The sequence below is a fragment of the Coturnix japonica genome, chromosome 20, assembly GCF_001577835.2.
Source record: "Coturnix japonica isolate 7356 chromosome 20, Coturnix japonica 2.1, whole genome shotgun sequence".
In the NCBI taxonomy this organism is placed as follows: domain Eukaryota; kingdom Metazoa; phylum Chordata; class Aves; order Galliformes; family Phasianidae; genus Coturnix; species Coturnix japonica.
In genome coordinates, this window is record NC_029535.1 from 9,116,244 (window position 1) to 9,135,734 (window position 19,491).

Here is a 19,491-nt window from a genome sequence, read left to right on the forward strand (position 1 = left end):
TGGGTCATTTCTTGGAATCAGTGTCCTCAGTGGTGGAGAGGTTCTGGGGAAGAGTTTGGGTCCCCCCCCAACCCTAACCCTGTTCCGAGTCCCCCACACCCCTGCCCTGACTCCTGTACACCCCCAGCTGCACGGTTCTCTATCCCCAGTGCTGACCCTGACCCACACAGTGCTGGGTGATCCCTCCGCCCTTCACTGGTGACGGTGAGGATGAGGAAGGACAGCACAGCACAGCCCCATTGGTGGATTCGGGATACAACACCCAGTGATCCCAAATGGGAAAACCCCAGTATCCCCACCCCACTGCTGGGACTCTTTGCTTTCAGCTCTGCTGCTGCTGCTCCCCCTGGTGCTTCTTGCAAGCGGGGTAAGGCTCTGTGAGCAGGATCCAGGGCCATTTTTGGGGTGCAGTGCTGCTATTGGGGTGCAGTGCTGCTATTGGGGTTTGTTTGCTGCCACTGCTGCCCTTTGAGGATGCACACTGAGCACCTGCTGCCCACCCATCACCATGTGCACAAACAGCCCGAGACACACCTGGTAGTGGCAGAAGTCCCTTTTATATCCCTGAATTGCATTACAAGTAATACTGCGGGCGGTCGGTTCTCCTCTTACCGCGGCCTGTCCAATACAAAACCTGGCAGAAAAAGAAAAGCGATCATGCACGGAAAAAATTATTGCTGTGGTTATCCTCTATGTACAGTATAACACACGGGGCAGCCCCGAGGTGCTGCAGCTCGGGTTGCCCACGGGGCTCAAAGCGACCCTGGGAGCCACGGGCACGACGGGAGGAAGACTGCGGTGGGAGGAAGACGGAGCAGGAAGACTGCAAAGAGAGAGCCGGGCTGAGCCCCTGCGTGCCGAGGCCCGAGGTAGGAGCGGCTCGCTGCGGGACGGGGGTTGCATAGAATCGCTGCTTCGTCCCAGTGCAGGGAGCAGAGCGGGACCTGGCGGTGTGGGGTTGTGTCTCTTGGGGGCTGTGTCCCCATCTGTGTCCCCGTGGCTGTGTCCCCGGCACGGCGATCCGCCTCCGATCTTGGCAAATAAATAGTGAAAAGCAGAAGGAATAAATAATATAAATAAGAGCATCAATTCAATAGACTCACCCGGGATCTGCGGCACCACTGACCCCCTTCCCGGGGTGTGCGAGGGGGGAGGGCAGAGGGGCCTGGGGTTGGGCCAGGGGGGAGAGGGGATGGGAGCAGCCCAATAGGGGCTGAGGGCTCGGGTCTGGGTTCTGCCCCAGGGGCTGTGCCCATGTGGGAGGGGGCAGCGGGGAGGGAGGGGTCCGTCAGTCCTGCCTGGCTCTTCGCCCCGTGGTGCTGTCCTTGTTACGGACCGGGTGAGTGTCTTTTCTCCCCGGCGGTTCCTGGGAGGAGAAGCAGCAGCTCTAAATAAATAATAGGAATAAATTAAATAAATAAGGGTGAGCATCAAGAGCTGGGGAAGGTCTGACCCGGGTGCAGGCGATGCTCCCGGGGCAGTCCCTGCAGAGAGACCTGCCTGGCTGCGGGGACTGCATCCAGCCCTTCCTAGGGGCCGGGGGCTCCTTTGTATTTAGGGGTGTGGGAGATGTGGGAAGCATCCTCCAGCCCCATAACGGCAGCTGGCATCAGGATGGGGAGGGGTGGAGGTGGTGGGGGGCTGCGGTGGGGGCGGGGGGAAGGGGAGCACGGGGACTAGTTCCCTATTGCACAGCTGTGTTCGGAGCCCTTGAAGCAGGCGGACTCGTAGTGCTTGTTGAGGTACGACTTGAGGGCGAAGGTCTTCTCGCACTGCTTGCACTTGTAGTGCTTGAAGGCGGAGTGGGTCTGCATGTGGGCGCGCAGGTTGGAGCGGTCGGCGAAGGCCTTCCCACAGTGAGAGCAGCCAAAGGGCTTCTCCCCGGTGTGCGAACGCATGTGGCCCTGCAGCAGCCAGGGCCGGCTGAAGGCTTTGCCGCACACGTCGCACTTGTGCTTGAGGTTGTGGGTGAGGACGTGCATGGCCATGGCGGGCATGGAGACGTACGCCTTGCCGCAGGTCGGGCATTTCTTGGCCATTTTGCTATCCAGGCTGCGGTGGGTCTGCTTGTGGCGGCTGAGGTTGGAGGAGGTGGCGTAGGTCTTGCCGCACTCGGGGCAGGAGTGGCGATGGCTGCCGCGGCGTTGGCTCTCCCCGCGTCGACGTGAGCGCCCGTCAGTGATGAAGAAGGCGTCCATGGAGTAGCTGTCCGTCACCGCCGCCTCCCCATTGAAGTAGCGGGCGGAGAAGGTGGACTGGGGGCTCTCGGGATCGCTGTACTCCTCTTGGCTGGGAGCGTAGGCCGGGTCTGGTGGTGCCGGCGGCAGCCCCTGCTTCTTGTCGGGGTTGTAGCCGGCGGGAGCCAGGCAGTGCTGCAGGTACCCTGTAGGGACGACACGTGGGTCATCCTCCTCTGGGTTGGGTCTGCCCAGCACTGAGCTGAAAATACCCAGAGGTCACTGTCCTTGCACAAGGGATGAGCCTGCCCTGCGTTGTGGCCCAATGGGATGCAGAGGTGGTGGGCTCTGCTCCTATCCCTGCCTCCCTGTTTCTAGGAATGGGGTGAGAGGGCAGAGGTGAGCACAAAAGGGCCCGGAGAGGTGACCCCATCTCCCCCAGTATCGTGGCACTGGTGGCACTGGGGGCATTGGGCTCACACTGAGGACACAGACCCATAGGCCCCAGTAGCAGAGTGGGCTCAGGGCCATGCTGGCAGCATCACTCTACGTGACACTGATGCAGATCTGCTCATGGCTTTGGGTAATTGACTCTTGACCTGCTCCAGAGCAATGCCATAAGTGTCTCCATCTCTCTGCTGCCAGCACACGATGGTCACTGCACTGCATGCTCCCAGCGCCTCCCAGCTGGGCCAGCAGCTCGGGGCACACACAGTGGGACACGTGGCCGCCTGGGCTGCCCTACGCTGGTCCTGGCAGTCACCTGCTTTGTGCACAATGGCCCTTGCCAGCTGCTCCAGAAGACTCATCCCCGCTGCTGGTGGCGATGGTGAGGGCTGTTGGGGGGCTCAGCACACTGCCACGCTCACTGACACTGATGCATGGCTGTGGGGCAGTACACACACCACACCCCACAAACAACCCCTAAATGCAGCCCCTCTCCCACCTTTGGGATCCCCTTATCTGGGCCACCTGGAGCGAGCTGCAGCTGTGGGGCCCCTACGCTTTGTTCCATCGAGGCTGGGGGGGTCCCTGCGTTGCAGTGGGGAGGGGTCTGTGAGGCTGGGGCATGGTGCAGCCCCCCCCGCTGCCCGCGCTGTGCTGACAGTGCGGTCGCACGGGCTGTGCAGAAAGCGCTCTGCTCAGCAATTTCTCACGCTGCCTCCAAGCATGCAGCAAGGTTATTTCCAGGAGAGCAGCGTCGGCAGCTTCTGCCCAGCTGCAGTGCATCCCTCCCCCATCAGCTGCTGCTCCCTGTGGGGTGGGGAGGAGAAAGGGACCCCCGGGTTTGCTTGGGCATTGCCCCCAGCCCGTGTGTTGTGCGGCAGAAATGAGGACACGCAGAGCAGCGTTGGCTGCATGGGGCTGGATCGGGCCCATCTCTGCACCCAGCACAACCTACGGCTCCAGGAGCAGCCGAACCGTGACCTGCGAAAAACGACCCCATCGCCGTCCCCTTCCATGGCACACACCCCCCCGCTCTCCCCGTCGGGGGTCTCTGCTGAGCGCAGGTGACCCGCACAGAGCCCGGCCCGGTGTCACCCCGAAGCTCGGGGACCTGGGGGCCCCGCCACCCCCCTGCCCACCCTTCGTACCTCTCCCAGTGCCAGGGAGGGGGCTGCCCCCACCCCCCTCATTGTGCCCAGGGAGGTGACAGCAGCGCGCGGAGCTGTCGGAGGGGAGCGGGGCTGCGAACAATGAAAGCCGCAGGCACAGCGAGCAGCCCGGCCCCCCCACCCCCCCGCCCCGCTCCCGGCTGCTTCTTGCCCCCCAAAACTTGAGCTGGAAGGAGCCCTCGCTGCCCCCAACCGCGGGGAGAGCGGGGTCCGCCGTGATTCCATCCCCTGCGTTACCGCTGTCACCGCGTCCCCAAGGACCAACTTCGCAGGGGTTGGTGGCGCTGGGGAGGGGGATGGGGGGACCCACAAAGGCGAACAAGGACGGGACCCGCGGGACGCAGCGTTGGGAACCCCTCGTCGCCCTCTTCCTGCCCTCCCCGATCCCCCCGGCCTCGCTCCCGCAGTACCCCCGTACCCCCCGGCTGCCCCGTCGGGCGCACACAATGGGGTGTGGGGGGGGCTTTCCCCGGAGCCCCCCGCCCCGCACTCACCATCTCCGGCAGCGGGGCCGGGCAGCGCGTAGGGGGGCTCCAGGGGGGCGTAGGGGGGCGCGGGGGCCCCGGCGAGAGGGAACGCGTCCGCCTTCAGCTTCTTCACCAGGAAGGAGCGGGGCATGGCGGGGCCGGGCCGGAGCCTTCAGCACTGGACAGCTCCGGCACCGGCACCGCCACCGGCCCCGGTACCGGCACTGGCCCGGCCCGGGGCGGCCCCCGGCCCCGCGCTGCGCTCCGGGCCGGTGTTGCGGGCTGCGAGGAGCGGGGAGCGGAGTGCGAGGGGCGGGCGGCGGGGAGGAGGAGGAGAGGAGGCTGAGGAGGAGGAGGAGGAGAGGAGAAGGGGGAGGAGGAGGAGGAGGGGGAGGAAGGCAGGCGGCGAGGGGGAGGGGGTCGCTCCGCCCGGCCGCGCCCCGAGCCCCCCCTCCCCGAGCCCCCGGAGCCCCCCGGAGCGTCGTGGCAGTGTTGGGTCCTCGCTCCCTGCTTCCCTCTGTCCCACCCCCCAACCGCGGACAATGGGGACATGCGGGGACATGGGGCGGGGGGGGGACGGGGGGGCTGGGGGTTGTGCTGCCTCCTGCTGCCTTTGTCTCCCTGCCGCCAGCCCCCGGGGCTGAGAATGACGGGGCGGGGGTCCAGGCGCTGTCGCTGTTCCTATTCTCTGTCCCGGTTCTCATCCCTTATCTCCATCCCTGTTTCTTCTCCCTAACCCCGTTCCATGTCCCTCTCCGTTGTCTTTATCTCTGTCTCCTGTCCCTTTCGGATGACCCCTTTATTTTTCTCTTGTTCCTTCCCTTGTTCTCCATCCCCATTCCTGCTCCCCGTTCCCAGTCCCTCTTCCCTGTCCCATCTGTCCCTCCCCCAATCCCTTCCCTCTGCCCCTTTCCTCTGTCATCATCCCTCTTCCCTTGTCCCTTTCCCCACCTTCTGCCCTTTTCCCATGTCCCTATCCCTATCCCTGTCCCGGGGGAAGTCCCGTGACCTTCGCAGCCCACAACAATAGCTGGGCTCGTGGCGGTGCATTGTTCCCTCCCGGAGCCCCCACTCCCCCTCCTCCCTTTCCTGCTCTGAGCACGCGGCACAGCCGCTCATGCTGCTCCCCCCAGGCCCCCCCCGGAACAAGATGAGGCCCTTCTTGCAGGCAGGCCGTGGTCCCAAGCTGGCTGTCCTTGCAGCTGGCAGGTGACGGTGGGGACCTGGCTGGAGTGTTTCTGCTGCCCATCACTGCTCCCACTGCACAGCCAGTGCCCTGCAAAATGAGCTGGGAGCTGCAGCAGGGAGCTCTGGAGCAAGCCCCTGTGCCAGCTGGAGGTGACAAAGGGCTTGTAGGGCACGGTGAGATGGGGGACCCAGCACAAAGAACCTGCTTCCTATGAGCCCCTGCCCTGCTACCAGCTTGAGAATCTCAGCCAGCCTTGCCTTGCTCTGCAGTGCCCTGGAAGCTGGTGCTCCCTCTGTTACACCGTGAGCATCCCACTCATCTGTGAGCAGCTTGGGAAAGGCCATGCTGTCCCTGAGCCCTGTGCTGCACTGAGGGCACTGCAGCACTCAGCCCTGAGCAACCCAAGGTCCATCACTGGTGTTCATTGTGGGGTCCTGATGGTGCCCTTTGGCTGGGCACACAGTGTCACACGCAGGGGACAAGAGCAGCACCCCGTGGTGTCACCCTGATCCTATTGCTGCCTGTGGCACATGTGCTCCTTTATCTGTGCTGGGGGCATTTCTGCTCTGCATTTGTGTGGGGCCAGCGAGCATACACTCACTGCTTTGTGTGGCATCCCATAACCAAGGGTATCCCATGTTCCACAGCACCCCGCAGCCCAGGACATCCCCTAACCTGAGTTACCCCATGTTCTATAGCATCCCATAACCCAGGACACCCTATAGACTGGAGTACCCACAGCATCCTATAGTCTAGGACCCCCCATAGCCCCAGGCACCCCATGTCCCATCGCATCCCACAGCCCAGCTCATTCTATAGCCCTGGGTACCCATAGCCCACAGCATCCCATAGCTCTCATCCCAGGGGCACCCTACAGCTCACCCTACTCCTGTTCCCAGACTGGGGCTCTCCCCACAGCACTGGGGCTCGCTCCCCCCAGCAGCACTCACTGGAGCCACAGCACAAACCCCATCTGGCCCTGCACCGCAGCCCTGACGTCAGTCCAAGTCCAAGGTCACCTCTCCCCAAGGTGCAGCCTTAGGGTCGGCCCCAGCATCTCCTCCATCCCTGGGCCTCCGGCTCCCAGCCCTGCGCTCCTTTATTTATTTATCTGTGTGTGTGTGATCACTTTTCTTGAAGGCACGTTTGCAGAACGGGCGATTACTTACGCCCTAGTTGGGCCGAGCTTGCCTGCCTGCCCGCTGCCCTGTGATTTTTTCTCTCTCCAGGCTGTGGTGTAATAAGGGAGGTAATTAAGTGTAAAAGACAGGGGGAGGGAGGGCTGGGAGAGGGGGAATAGGAACTGGCTCCTTTCAGAGGCAGGGGACTGAGATAATGTATGTTAATAACCTGCAATCAGTCCTGCGGAGCTGTGCTAATATTGCTGACTGCAGCACGGCTGGGCCCCCCCAAACCTGCCCCCACCACTGCGGGGAGGGGGAGAGCCAGAAGAAAGGCCCGGGCGTTCTCCCGGAGCGCAGTTGGGTGATGGCTGCATCCCCATCCCTGCCTTCCCGAGCAGCTGTATGGAAATAATTCCTGCTCGCTCGCAGGGCTCACAGCCGATTGTTCCCCAGTGCCGTGCTGGAGAGGGAGGGGTCGGTGGGGGTGTGCAGTGCGAGGGTCTTTGGGGACCTGTGTGTCTGGGATGGGCAGGAGCATCCCTATGTGGGGTGTGGGGGATGGAGGGCTGCATCCCTTTGGCTCACGGTCTCATTGCATGGAACGTGGGATGCATCCTGCTCTTGGGATGGGACAGGCCCCCACGGTGCCCCCGCATCCACCGCTGCCCCTCAGCGCCCAGCTCTGCCCCTCTCCCCACACTCCCCCTGCACACGGGGGATGCGTGGTGCTGAGCCCAGGCCGTGGGACCCGTGCGGGGCGGTGGGCGATTAGCAATTCCAGCCGCGTCCTTCCCGCAGGCGGCCGGGACGCAGCCGGGGCCGGGGGCTGCTCGGCTCCGCGTCGTTAAGGCACAGCAGAGCGGGTCTGTCGCTGCTGCTCCCGAGGGGAGCAGATTGCCAGACAAAGAGCCGGGGACAAAGGCCCGGCTGCCTCGTGCCCCGGGGAAGGGGCGCAGGCGCGTGCAGCAACCAAGTGCTGCTCAGCCTGGGGGCTGACGCTTCCCCCCAGACCCCCCCGGACCCCCTGTTGGCACAGCCAAGGTGCAGCCGGGTACCAGGTGGCACAGTTCTGCCACCCCATGCCGTGTGACAGCCTTGTGCTCCTGTGCACGGGAGGGCTGTGGGCATGAGGCTGTGCTGCAGCTCTGTGCCCCCAACCACTCCCAGTACAGCCAGACTGAGTGGGGTGCAAGGCAGAAAACATTGTCAGAGCCCCATTCAGGGCTCCCTGGGAAGGTTACCCTCATCCCACTGGGCCTGTGTACCCTTCTGCTGCTGGTTTTCCAGGGGGGACCTTTGTCTCCACACTCTGAAGATGGCTGCAGCCCCCCTTGTTCCTGGGCAGCCATTGCTCTCCACTATGGCATGAGCACAGGAATGAGAACAGCAATGAGAGCATGAACCAGGGATGCTGTGGTGCAGCGGGACGAGGTGGAAAGCAGCAGGTCTGGGCACAGGCCAAAGTGCTGAGCAAACTCCTTCTATTTGTTTGAACGCAAGAGGAACACTGTGCTCATAGTGGGCACTGCAAGCTGCAGTAGTCGGCAGATTGGAAGAAGCCATAAATGTTGACGAGGGGGAACATGAGCAGAGCGCCCAGCAGGGATCCCAGCTGCTCCAGTGCCCCATACCACACCAGTGCACTGTGACTGCGGCTCCGCAGGATGACCCCGGCCATCACCTTCACGTAGGAGAGCGTTCCGGTGAAGAGCACCCAAGAGAGGATCTGGTGGCACAGGAGAGAGCGGTCAGTGGGGACCTTGAGACCCTTCCCGAGGGCTGAGGGACCCAAAGACTTACGATGATGGCGTCACCCCACTGGGAATGCTGTAGGAGGGGACATGGGCTCATCACTGCTATGGCCATGTTGTAGGCGCCGAAGCCTGTGCCTGCAAGGCTGAGGGCACCCAGTAGGGCCAGGGACCTGCAAGGGACAGGAAGGTGATACCAGGCAGCGCTGTCACCCCAGCACAGAGTGAGGCACAGCCCCATGGTGTGGGCTGCCCAGTGAGCAGGCTCCACACTGGCCCCATTGCCCTTCCTGGGTGTCTCTGCTGCTAGAGCCTGAGGACACCCAGCTTCCTGGGACTCTCACCCAGCACCCCAAAATGGGGCTGTTTTGGGTCCCCCATACCTACCTGCTGGGCAGGACCATGGCCACGATGCAGGCGAGAGGGTTGGCCATGGAGCTGAGTGTGGCCGAGAGGTGATATGCGGTGTTGCCATACGGCAGGCAAGAGTAGGACTGCACAGATGGCAGGACCCCATTTGTCAGAGAGCTCACCCATGTGATAAGGAGGTAGATGAAGGCAAGCTTGGCCACAGAATAGGAGACCTTCTCCGGGTGGGTCTCCATGGGCCCCTTGGTGCTCTTTGGGCATGAGTAGCCTTCGCCTCGTGCCGTGCCACCGCCATCCTCAAGGATCTGGTCAAAGGAGTTCAGAATGATGGTGCTGGGACACAACTGCTGCTGTGAGAGCTCCCATACCTTGGGCTGCCTGGTCAGGAAGAAGAAAGCCACCAAGCAGGCCACCATCATGGCAGCCATGAGGAGGAAGAAGATGAAGGTAGAGAAGCGGGCTGGGAGGTAGCGGGTCTCCATCTGGAAGACAGTGCCCTCCATGGTCTCATTGTCGGAGGTGATGTTGACCACCTGGCTGACATTGGCACAGCTGGAGATGCCGGAGCCCTGGCCCAAGGCAATGAGAGCAGGGATCAACCCGCTGAGTCCTTCACCTATGAAGAAGGTGGTGAGGTATTGGGCCTGCAGCTGCATCATGAAGGGCAGGAAGGTGACAGAGGAAGTGCAGTCAACCAAGGACAAGAAGAAGGTGAGGATCAGGAATGCAGTGCTGTGAGTGGTCCCTGCGATGGGGGATGTGTAGTCCCAGAGGAAGGCCAGCAGCAAGCAGGCCACGATGCCCACAGACACAACCACATAGATCACGACCACCTCCTTCAACGAGCCAGGCCAGAAGCGGTGCATGAGGGTGACGAAGAGCGGCCCAATGTTGGCCATCTGGATGATGATGGTGATGTAGGAGGGCAGGTCCCACTGCTCCGGCAGCACACTCACCAGCAGTGGCAGCTCGACCCACAGCCCGTTGATGGCCACCCAGGAGCCCGTGCCAAAGACACAGGCGAGAAGGTGAGTGAGCAGCGCCATGGCTCAGGGCTGGCTGCCGCCGTGCTGTGGGGAGAAGCTTCATTCAGAGGTGGAGCTCTGTACCCCAAGCCCCCACAAATGCTGCCTACATCCCCTCTCCTACAGGCAGCCCCAGCTGCTTCTCCTGCAGCACTGAGGATGGGCAGAGTGGCATAGCCTAGCAAGCAGCATGAGGCCTTATGCCACCACGGGGACCCCTCAGTGCCCCACAAGGTGCCCTGCTCTGCCTGAGGCACCCACCCTGCTTGGGCACAGAGACTGGAACGGAGTAATGTGCTAGAGCTGAGCAAGCTTAGCACGGCACTGCCTGTATGGCCTAACACAGCCATAGCATGGACTAGTACAGCCTGGCAGGACATGAAAAGGCCTAGCATAGCCTGGCACAGCATGGCATGGCTTAGTATGGTCTAGCATGGTCCAGCACAGCACAGCATAGCACAGCAGGGCACAGCAGGGCAAAGCATGGCCCAGTACAGCACAGCAGGGCACAGAATAGCTCAGCATGGCCCAGCATGGCTTGGCACAGCACAGCATGGCCCAGCATGGCCCAGCCCAGCTCAGCATGGCTCGGCATGGCTCGGCACAGCACAGCATGGCCCAGCCCAGCTCAGCATGGCCCAGCATGGCTCGGCACAGCCACTGTTGCCTCTCACCTGTGGGCTGTGATTCCTATGCAGCCTCTCTCCCGGTACCCTTGGTCTCTCCCTTCCCTCCGCATCCGCAGGCAGCTCCCAGCCGCTGTTGTCCTCCCGCTGACTGCAGCCCAGCTCCGGGCCGGTGGGGCAGGAAGGTCCCGCGGCTCCACCTGCGAACAAAGCCCGGCTCATACCTGCGGGCTGACTCAGCCCCGCACCGCCACTGCCCGCCCCGAGCCCAGAGCAGGGGGGACCCGCACGGCCCCGCGGATGGGGGTAAGGGGATGGGGGTAAGGGATAAACGGGGACGGGCTGCGGGGTGGGTGACCCGAGGAAGGCAGCGCTTATGGGGCCGGAGCCGGCCTTTATATGACCTCATGGCGGAGGGAGGTGTGCGGAGTGGTTGTTATTACGGAGCGGAAAGGGAGGAGGGAGGAAACAGGAACCGGGTCGGAGCCGGGCTGAGCGGCGGGGCAGCTCCCGGTCCGGAACTCACTGCGCTGAGCGGGGCGGACACGCGGTACCGCCGGACCGGGATACCGGGCCGTGACGTCACACGGACACGTGACCGCCCCCCCCAAAACACCGGGGCGGGGGGAACCGGGAGGGGTCACGTGACCTCGTGCCGTGCCGCTGGGGGGTCCCGGCAGGTCGTTGTTGGGGGGGGGGGTATTTGTGTTATATGGAGCTGTTGGAGTGGGGTGGGATGAGATAGAGTCATAATGACAATAACAATGAACGGGCTGTGGGTTTTGGAGGGGTGGGGGGGGGTCTTCTTCCTAAGGGATTCCCATATCATTGTGCATGGCTGGGGGCAGAGTGACTGCAGCCATCCCATTGTGATCCCATTCCATAAGGAACAGCTGGAGGGGCTCGGGAACCCACCCCCCTCCCACCCCATTCCTGCTCCCCTCCCCAACACACCCAGGAGCAGAGATACAGGGTCCTATAGTCCCCCCCACACCCCCCACCTCAGCCCCAGGTGCTGGCTGGGACCCCAACACCCCAAACTCAGCCCTAGTGCACAAAGTCCCCCCCTCACCCCCCAGCCCAGCCCAGCCCAGCCCCTCCTGTCCCCACGTACCAGCAGGGTCAGCCCCAGCCTGCTGCTGCCTGGCTGCAATGCCAGGTGCTCTGTGCAGTGCTGTTGCTAAACCTGCACACCCTGTCTTGGCCGAGTGCCGGCATTTATTCCTGGCTGTGACACACGGACTTTGCCCTTGTCCTCAAAAGATCTGTGTGCCACCTATATCAGGCTGCACCTTGAGGGTGCAAATGTCAGCGTGCAGTGCTGTGTGGGATGGATGGCTGCAGGGCTGTGTGCCTTGGGAGCACTGAATGTGGCTGAGATGTGGCTGTTCCTGCAGGTGTGCATTGTGCACATACACTCCTCCAGCTCTGCTCAGCCAACACAGGGTGCACGGTGGGATGTGACCAAGCACCCAACCGTGCCTTGAGCTGGCAGGTGTGATGCTGGGAGGGGCTGCAGAGGGCAGATCCAGCTGGGCCTTGTTGCAGCACAGCCTGGCGTGGTCTCATCCCAGCACCCAGTTTCCCCATCAGCAGCTCTTCCCCCAGCACCCACTGGGTGTCGCTGGGAGAGCGGGCTGCGATGTGCTGCCTCGTGCAATGCCCTGCCTGTCCCTTATTGCCCTGCCTGTGCCCTGCAGCCAGCCCATGCACCAGGAGCGGTGGTGTTTCTGCATCTGAGTGCCCTGTGTTGCTAGGAGGCACCGGGGGCTGATACAGCTGAGCCTCTTGCTCCCCATGGGGATGGGGGCAGCAAGGGGACAGCGGCTGTGCCTTGTTCATCCTGCAGCACAAAGGAGCCCGAAACCAGGACTAATTGGCTGTGGCACAGGGGCCGGGGGGCACAAAGGGTTGATGGGCACAGGACTGAGTGCTGCTGCACGCTTCTTGCCCCAGCCCAGCTGACACGTGCTGCCTGCCGTGCAGGGGGGGCTGCCCCCCACCCCGTGCTGCACCGCACGGCAGCTGAGCCCCGGCCCCTCTGCACCCCGGCAGATGCGAGCAAAGGCCCCAAGGCAGATGGCAACATTTGGTCAACGAGCGGTCCCGGGCCATGGGACTGTGCTGGGATCAGGCAGGAGAAAGGCCCACCAGGAACCACCCCCTCCCGTGTCCCCAAATGCAAGGCCATGTCCAGCGTGGGTGAGGATGCAGCAGATCCTCTTGGGTGGGGAGATGCAGGTGATGAGAGCGGGGCTCCATCCCTCATTCCGCAGGCCCTTCTCATAATGAGGATCACCAGTAAGGAGCACAACCCACCAGTGGGACCCCAGCTGTCCCACTGGAGGGGGCCCTGTCATACAGGCTGGGGAGCCCAGCCAGAAAGTGGGGACCAACAGCGGGTCGCTGCCCGTGGCCCCTTCCTCCCCTTCCATTCTCCTCCTCCTCACAGCTCCCCATCACCATTTGCATCCCATTTCCATGTGAATGGAGCAGGTCAAGTTGAAAGTTGAAAGCTGGCGAGGGGCGCCTGGGGAAGGGGCCTCTGCCAGAGGTGAGAGCCCAACAAAAGGGGCCGCATCCCCAGGGCACTGCGCTCGCATGGCTGCGGCCACGGCCCTGGCCCCAGCACAGCCGCCCTTCCACCATCTGCGGGTCCGAGTGCAGCCGCTGCTGCTCAGACAAAGCCCTCACACCCGGCACGTCCCCATCTGTTGGATCCCCTGCACCCGGGATCAGTGCAGCTCTGGCCCTGAGCAAGGCTGCTGTATGCAAGGATGCGCATGGAGGGATATACATGGAGGGATGGTCATGGGCAGCATCCAAACAGTGGGCATGAGGTGAGGCTGTGCCCGTGAGAGCACCCCTCAATCATCCTTGTGGTCTCTAAGGAGCTCCCTGTGCCCCACAACAGCCATTCAGCATCAGGGAAACTGAGGCAGCGAGTGGGCAGTGGCTGTCCTGGGTCAGGGCAGAGGCATTTCCCAGCTCCAAAGCTATCTGCAGCATTGTCTGGGTGAGTGGTGGTGACTGAAGCCTGGAATTAGTGCCCACCAAAACCAGCATGGTGGCAGGAGGAAGGTCTTATGGAAGCTGCCAGCACTGGGGAGGGCTGAGGTGAGCCAACACCTCTGGGCTGGACCTCGTGCCATAGAGCTGCAGCCCTGTGGTGTGATGCCAGGCACCCCCAGCCCTCCCCACCCAATACTTACAGGGAGCATTTGGCCTCCAAGCTGTTTTTCCTTTACACTTCCCTAGCTGCATTTCACTCCTGGGGGGTCCTGGAAGCTGCACGTGCAGGGATCCAGCCCCGAGCACCCGTGGGAGGTGAGCACAGAGCCAGCCCCAGAGCCCATCCACCCCGGGGTGCTGAACCGGGTGCTCAGGGCGTGCTCCTGCATTGGGCTGCCCTCCCCAAAACCATCCCTGGGTGCTCCCGGGGAGGGTGAGGCTGCAACGCCCTGATGAGCACAAGCAGTTGACGTGCCTGGGCAGCTCCAGCTGCACCCTGCACTATCCCCTGCAATGGGGGTACACAGCCTGGCCACCCTCAGCGGGCAGATGCCCCGTGGTTCTGCATCACCGGGCAGTGTTTTTCCAGCTGTAGCCACCGTGTAGGTCCACCTCGTGCTGGAAGCATCGCCCAAGTGCAGGATGGCTCTGATCTGGGGCTGTTTGTGTTCACCCAGCCCTGCTCCCCCACCAGCTCCTTGTCTCACTTCCAAGAACAGTTTGAAAAACGCGCTGTTATCCCTGAGCTCTGATTGTGTGGATTGTGTGTGCTGTATTTGCTCCTGCCCCAGGAGCTGGGCTGTGTGCGGGCTGCAGCCTCACTCAGTGACCTTGTTCTGCTCTGTCACCTCACCCTGTGCCATTGCTTGGGCTGCTTTGTTTCAAGAACGGGAGCATTTTGGACTTTGGGACTGCACGAACGCTGGGGGCTGGCGGGTGTGCAAGGGACCCGTCCCCTTGGGAAGGCTTTGAGAAGGCTCTGCTCCTTGTCCCAGTGAGGGCAGGGGATGGCTAGAGTTGATCTGGCACCCACAGTATGTGGTGCTCCAGCTGTACCACCACAGCTGTGCTTTTCCATCCCCACTGACAGAGCTGTGGGTACATCCAACGCTGCCCGACCGGCGCTGCCGGCTGAGCTCAGACCCACAGCAGGACGTCACCGGCCACGGCCACGCATGGTGACGCAGCCACAATTAAAGTGCAGCCTGGTGTGGGGGAAAGCCCTGTGCCTGTGCACACACGTTGGCAAGGAGAGGTGTTTTCGATCCCATCTGAGTGCTGGGCTGCCTCGGAGGGCGTCTTCAACCAGCAATGACTCAGATGGAGCCGTGAGCCGCCCTGCTGTGCACAGACCTGCTCCAGCACCCTGAAACCAGCTGCACTGCAGGGAGCAGGGGAGACAGAGGGCACGGGACGACCAGGACACTGTGGGACGAGCACAGGGAGCAGCGACGCAGCAGCTGAGCCAGGCCAGGGAGGTTCGTACAGCACAGGGCAGAGGTGGGTAGGTGGTGGAGGTGGGTGCTGGGTCACTGTGGCTGGGCATGGCATGCTGAGTGCCAGCTGCGGAGCCTGAGCTGTTGTGCTCCACTTGGGTCAGCTGATAATGTCACTTTGCTTTCGGGGCTGTGGGAGGACAGCACAGTGTGGGTTGGGGCAGCCATGCCAGGCTGGCAGCTCTCCATCCATATAGGAATGCAGAGCAGCAGGTTGTGCTGTCCTTGCTGACAGGGACATGAGCCCCCCCTGAGCACTGCTGGCTACTGGGGGGCTCTGCACCCCACATCCCTGTGCTCAGCAGATGCTCTTTATGGAAGCCTCCCCATGCATGGCAGGGGCTGCTGGCAGAGTGCTGAGCTCAGGTGCTGCACAACACTGGTAGATGCCCCCCACACCACTGGAAAGCACCGATAACTGGGTGAGTCAGGCCCTCGTGTCCCCTCTCCATCAGGGCTGGGTGACGCAGGGCCTTGGGAGGCTGATGGTGATTTCCCACACTGGAGGCTGCAGCATTGCTTGCCCTTGAGCACCTTCCCTCCATGCTTCATTGCCCCTGAGCACAGGGCACAGATGATGTGATGGGGCCCTGCCTACCCCGTCCTTGCCTGGCGGGGACACCGGTGCCCTGCACTGCCCCGTTCCCAGCTCACTGCCTGCAGATGCCGCGTTGTGGGCTGTACCCAGGAAGTTGAGCAAGGAGGTGGGTGAATGGCCGCAGGTGGCGGCAGCTCACCGGGAGAGAGGAAGCGGGGCCGTGCCGTGCCCACCGGTGGGCTCCCTTGTGCCCTAAGCTGGGCACTGAGGGGCTGGGGGAAGCTGCGCTGGGCAGCTGCTGTGATTCCAGTGCTGGAGCACAGCCTGGTCGGGTGAGTGGCACAGCCCCAAATTAGGGGATAGGGGGACACTGGGGGTTTATCAGAGCAGCTCAGGAGGGGGTTGTTGGGTGGCAGCCCCCGGCTGCTGCTGGCAGTGGGGTCGGGGCCGCTTTGAGCCTCTCCGTGGGCGAGCTGCTGCCGTTGTGCGACCGTTGGGGCGGGCGGGTGCTTGCTGTGCTTGGCAGAGCCCCAAAGGAGCCGGGGTTCCTGGCTGCTGGAGAACGAGGGCTGAGGAAACACGGCTGGGATCCCCCAGGTGCTTTACGGTGGCACACAGTGGGAGAGGGGTGTGCAGGAGTAATAGCGGCACCCCAAATGGCAGGGGACCATGGGGGCAGGCAGGCTGGATTCTCCTTTTTGCTCTGTGAAGGAAGAGGATGGGGGTGCACTGCAGGGGGGAGAGCACCATGGGGGCTGCAGGGAGCAGGGCCTGACATCCCACCGCATAGAGCTGGTGGGTGAGTGGGTCAGGCAGAGTGGGTCGGGCATCGCTGTGGGGCTGCAGCCCTTGGTGGGGCTCCCCTCACCCCATGTCGGGGTGCCGTCCCCGCGGCCCCATTGGCCGTGCTGCCGTTTGAAGCAGGCTTGCACCGCGGATTGGCCGCGTTTCGTTTCGGAGCCGCAGCCGGAGGCGTGGTCCCTGCCTTGAAATAGGAAGCCCGGAGCAGCCAGCTCAGACAGCGCGGCGCTGCACGCCCCGCTCGGCCCTTTGTCCGCCCGTCTGCGGGGACGGGGTGCGGGCAGGGGGTTGTCACCGCCGTCCCCTGCCACCGCCCCTCATTGCGGTCCCCTCCCCCGCAGCGCGTGGCCCCGCTGCCGCCCGCACGATGCCGGTCGAGGCGCTGCACGCCGGCGATGCCATGAAAGGGATGGTGGTGAGGACCCCGTTCACCTCGGCCATGCCCATCCGCATCCTCAACAAGGGACCCGAGTATTTCCGACGGCGAGCTGAACCGGCTGCCCGAAAACCCAGCGCCGTGGAGAGGTTGGAGGCCGACAAGGCCAAGTACGTGAAGAGCCAGCAGGTCGCCAGCACCAGGCAGGAGCCGGTGAAGCCTCCCCTGCTCAAGCAGCCGCTCTTCGTGCCGGGCGTGCGGCGCTCCATGCTCACCCCCAGCCGCAAGACGACGCCGGGACCGCGCTCAGCAGCGGGCAGGGCCAAGACATCGCTCAACCTGGAGATCCTCAACCATCTCATCAGCGGCTGCGACAGCCCCAAAGCCGAGAGTCCGCGGGGCGGGGAGCGGCACGGAGCAGCGGAGGTGCTGAGCTCCGGTAGTGTCGGCAAGGCGCCGGGGGGCTCCTCCGCACCCAGACCCCCCGGCACTGTGGCGGTGCGCAGGGTGGACGTGCGGCCCTGCGGGGCTCTGCCTCCCGCCGTGCCGGGAATACGGGTGTTGTCATCACCCTCCCCATGCACGACACCCGCAGCGCCAGCTCTGAGCTCACCCAACCGCCCCGAGAGCGCCCGTCGGCAAACCCTGCTGCACCGCTCCAAGTCCGACCTGAGCGACCGCTTCTCCAGGGCCACCGCCGACCTGGAGCGATTCTTCAACTACTGCGGGCTCGACCCCGAGGAGCTGCAGGACATGGGGGCCGAGCGTTTTGCCCGTGCCAGCTCTGACATCGTGTCCATCAAGTTTCACAGCGTCAGCACGGCCAGCTCGGACGGCGGCCGCTCCCCCCGCAGCACGGCCACGCCGGAGGGTCGCCCTGCGGAGCGGATGCCCTACGGCATCTCGGTGGTGGAGCGCAACGCCCGTGTCATCAAGTGGCTGTATGGGCTGCGCCAGGCCCGAGAGACCCAGCAGGTCTCCAATGTGTAGCCAGACTGCTCGGCTGCGTGCGGTGCTGATGCCGGGTGGGATGGAAGCACCATCCGGTGTCCTCCAGAAGGGCAGTGGGGCCATCCCGGGTCCCTGAACTGAGCCCGCTGTGCCTCACACCCCATCCCTCCCTGCTGCAGCTGCAGAGCATGGATGCTGTGTGTCCTCCTGGTGAGCTCCTCGCTTCCTGATGGACTCAGCTCTGCAGGACCCCCACCAGCATCTCAGTACCCCTGAGCCCATAGGGGACGTGGTTCCACCTGGCAGCGTGCTGCTGGCCGGGCTGCAGGTGCATGGTACCTCCTTTGGGGTCCCAGCTCGGGGGTTTGCATTAGCACTGGGGTCTCCTCTCAGTGGCCAGGAGCTGAGGCTCTGTGTCCCTGCAGCTTCAGCAGGAGGGGACAGTCCTGGTGGTCCCCATCAGAGTGCTGAGCATCTAAAGGGTTTGGGTGCTCTGCAGGGAGGATAAACCCGAGATCTCCTTGGAGAAGCTCAAGCCTGTGTCTGTGTGTGCATGTGTTTGTATCCCCCTTTTTGTATGCCAGTGAGAAAACCCCGGGCACAATGTGTCCTCTTATTTATGAAGAAGGTTCTATCCATATCTTCCTACTGTTTTTCCTCATGTTTCAACTGTAAAAAACAAAAGCGACGGTAATGCAGTCAGTTTTATTAAATTTCAGTGCTTTGGATGCTCTGTGTGGTGTTGTCTTCGGATGTGGTGGGGAATGAGCTGGGGCAGGCCCCCAAGAACCTCTTCTCTGCCAAACTCAACAACGTGATGAGCATTGCATCCCAATGGGTGTTGAAGAGCATAGGTGCTGTGCCATGATGTTCCATGTGGTTCCATGCTGTGCCAGCGTGAGGCCTGGTAGATGCAGCAGGAAGAGAGTTTGCTCCTGGCAGGTCCCGGCAGGATTCCCCTCTGTAGCTCCCCAGCACTGTGCCAAGCACGCTGCTGGGCTCTGCTCTGCGCCTGCTCCAGCAAAGCACCCCAAAGCTTGGCCGCATCCCGGGGCTGTGAGATGGGGAGGAGATAGCAGAGACCTCCCAGGCACTGAGGAGGTTTGAGGATGAAAGATAATGCAGGGAGTGCTTTGAAGATGAAAGCGCCGTATGCTGCACTATCACAGGTGGGTGTTGGCTCCTGCAGCCCCCTGGTCCTTGCAAGGGGAAAAGCAAAGCACTCCATGATGCTGCTGCAAACTGTGATCACCTGGGCTACTGGGGAAGGTGGCACCCAGGCTACTAATGCCTGCACCCAGTGCTCCCCCCATGGGGCACAGATCTGCTGTTTGCACCCCATCCCTGTTGTGCAGGACCCATTGGGCTTCAAGAAAGGAGCCAGGCAGGTCTGGGAGCCCCCACCCAAGGTTGGTGCAGGATGTGGTGGGGAGGATACAGGACAGCACCTGACGATGAGTCAAGGAGGAAGCACACGCCCAGAGGATCCTGCAGTGACAGCACACAGGGAGCTGGTGACTCCCCAGGGAGCTGGACATGGGGCTCAGCCCTCAATGGTGTCCTGCATAGGGCTGCACAGCTGGGATGCGTGGTGGTTGCACACAGCATGCACAGCCAGCCAAGTCCTGCGTGCTCACATGGTGCACATTTGCTCAGGGTCACACGTATGCATACATGTTGGTGTGATGTGTGTGTGCAAGGACAGGAAGGACCACACTCTCAAAGCATCCATCCATCCCTGCACAAACCCCCAGCCCAGACATATTGAGAAGCCTTGTCCCCCCCCCAAGGGATGCCCCCATGTCTCTGTATCCCTGTTGGGGATAGGAAGGCAGCCCTATCCCTGTGTTCCCTATCGCTTTCCCTGGCAGCTGCATCCCTGCCAGCTCCAGTTTCAGCACGGAACCACAGCTGAGCCCGCAGTTATTTATAGAGAGGAGGAATGACCACGGGAAGGTTTCCATTGCCTTTCT

The 19,491-nt window shown here is 62.8% G+C and overlaps 3 protein-coding genes across 6 annotated transcripts; 1 reads left to right on the plus strand and 2 right to left on the minus strand.

The window, feature by feature from the left end:
• Positions 1–538: 538 nt before the first annotated feature.
• Positions 539–4,617, minus strand: SCRT2 (scratch family transcriptional repressor 2). Its single transcript, XM_015881985.2, has 2 exons — positions 4,288–4,617; positions 539–2,383 (listed from the first exon to the last, which is right to left on the minus strand). The coding sequence occupies exons 1-2, from the start codon at positions 4,409–4,411 to the stop codon at positions 1,677–1,679; spliced, it is 831 nt and encodes a 276-aa protein (XP_015737471.1). The 5' UTR covers positions 4,412–4,617; the 3' UTR covers positions 539–1,676.
• Positions 4,618–8,037: 3,420 nt separating this feature from the next.
• Positions 8,038–10,507, minus strand: SLC52A3 (solute carrier family 52 member 3). The gene is made up of 4 exons (XM_015881948.1): positions 10,393–10,507; positions 8,712–9,763; positions 8,374–8,497; positions 8,038–8,299 (listed from the first exon to the last, which is right to left on the minus strand). The coding sequence occupies exons 2-4, from the start codon at positions 9,737–9,739 to the stop codon at positions 8,087–8,089; spliced, it is 1,365 nt and encodes a 454-aa protein (XP_015737434.1). The 5' UTR covers positions 9,740–9,763; positions 10,393–10,507; the 3' UTR covers positions 8,038–8,086.
• A 56-nt stretch (positions 10,508–10,563) lies between these two features.
• On the plus strand, positions 10,564–18,307 carry FAM110A (family with sequence similarity 110 member A). Of its 4 annotated transcripts, XM_015881979.2 has the most exons (3): positions 10,742–13,461; positions 13,603–15,722; positions 16,533–18,251. In XM_015881979.2, the coding sequence occupies exon 3, from the start codon at positions 16,559–16,561 to the stop codon at positions 17,555–17,557; it is 999 nt and encodes a 332-aa protein (XP_015737465.1). In that variant the 5' UTR covers positions 10,742–13,461; positions 13,603–15,722; positions 16,533–16,558; the 3' UTR covers positions 17,558–18,251. The 4 variants fall into 4 exon arrangements, with proteins under 4 accessions (XP_015737463.1, XP_015737465.1, XP_032304451.1 ...); XM_015881977.2 differs by lacking the exons at positions 10,742–13,461; positions 13,603–15,722 and adding an exon at positions 10,564–10,650; XM_032448560.1 differs by having other exon boundaries at positions 10,742–14,834.
• The last annotated feature ends 1,184 nt before the right edge of the window (positions 18,308–19,491 follow it).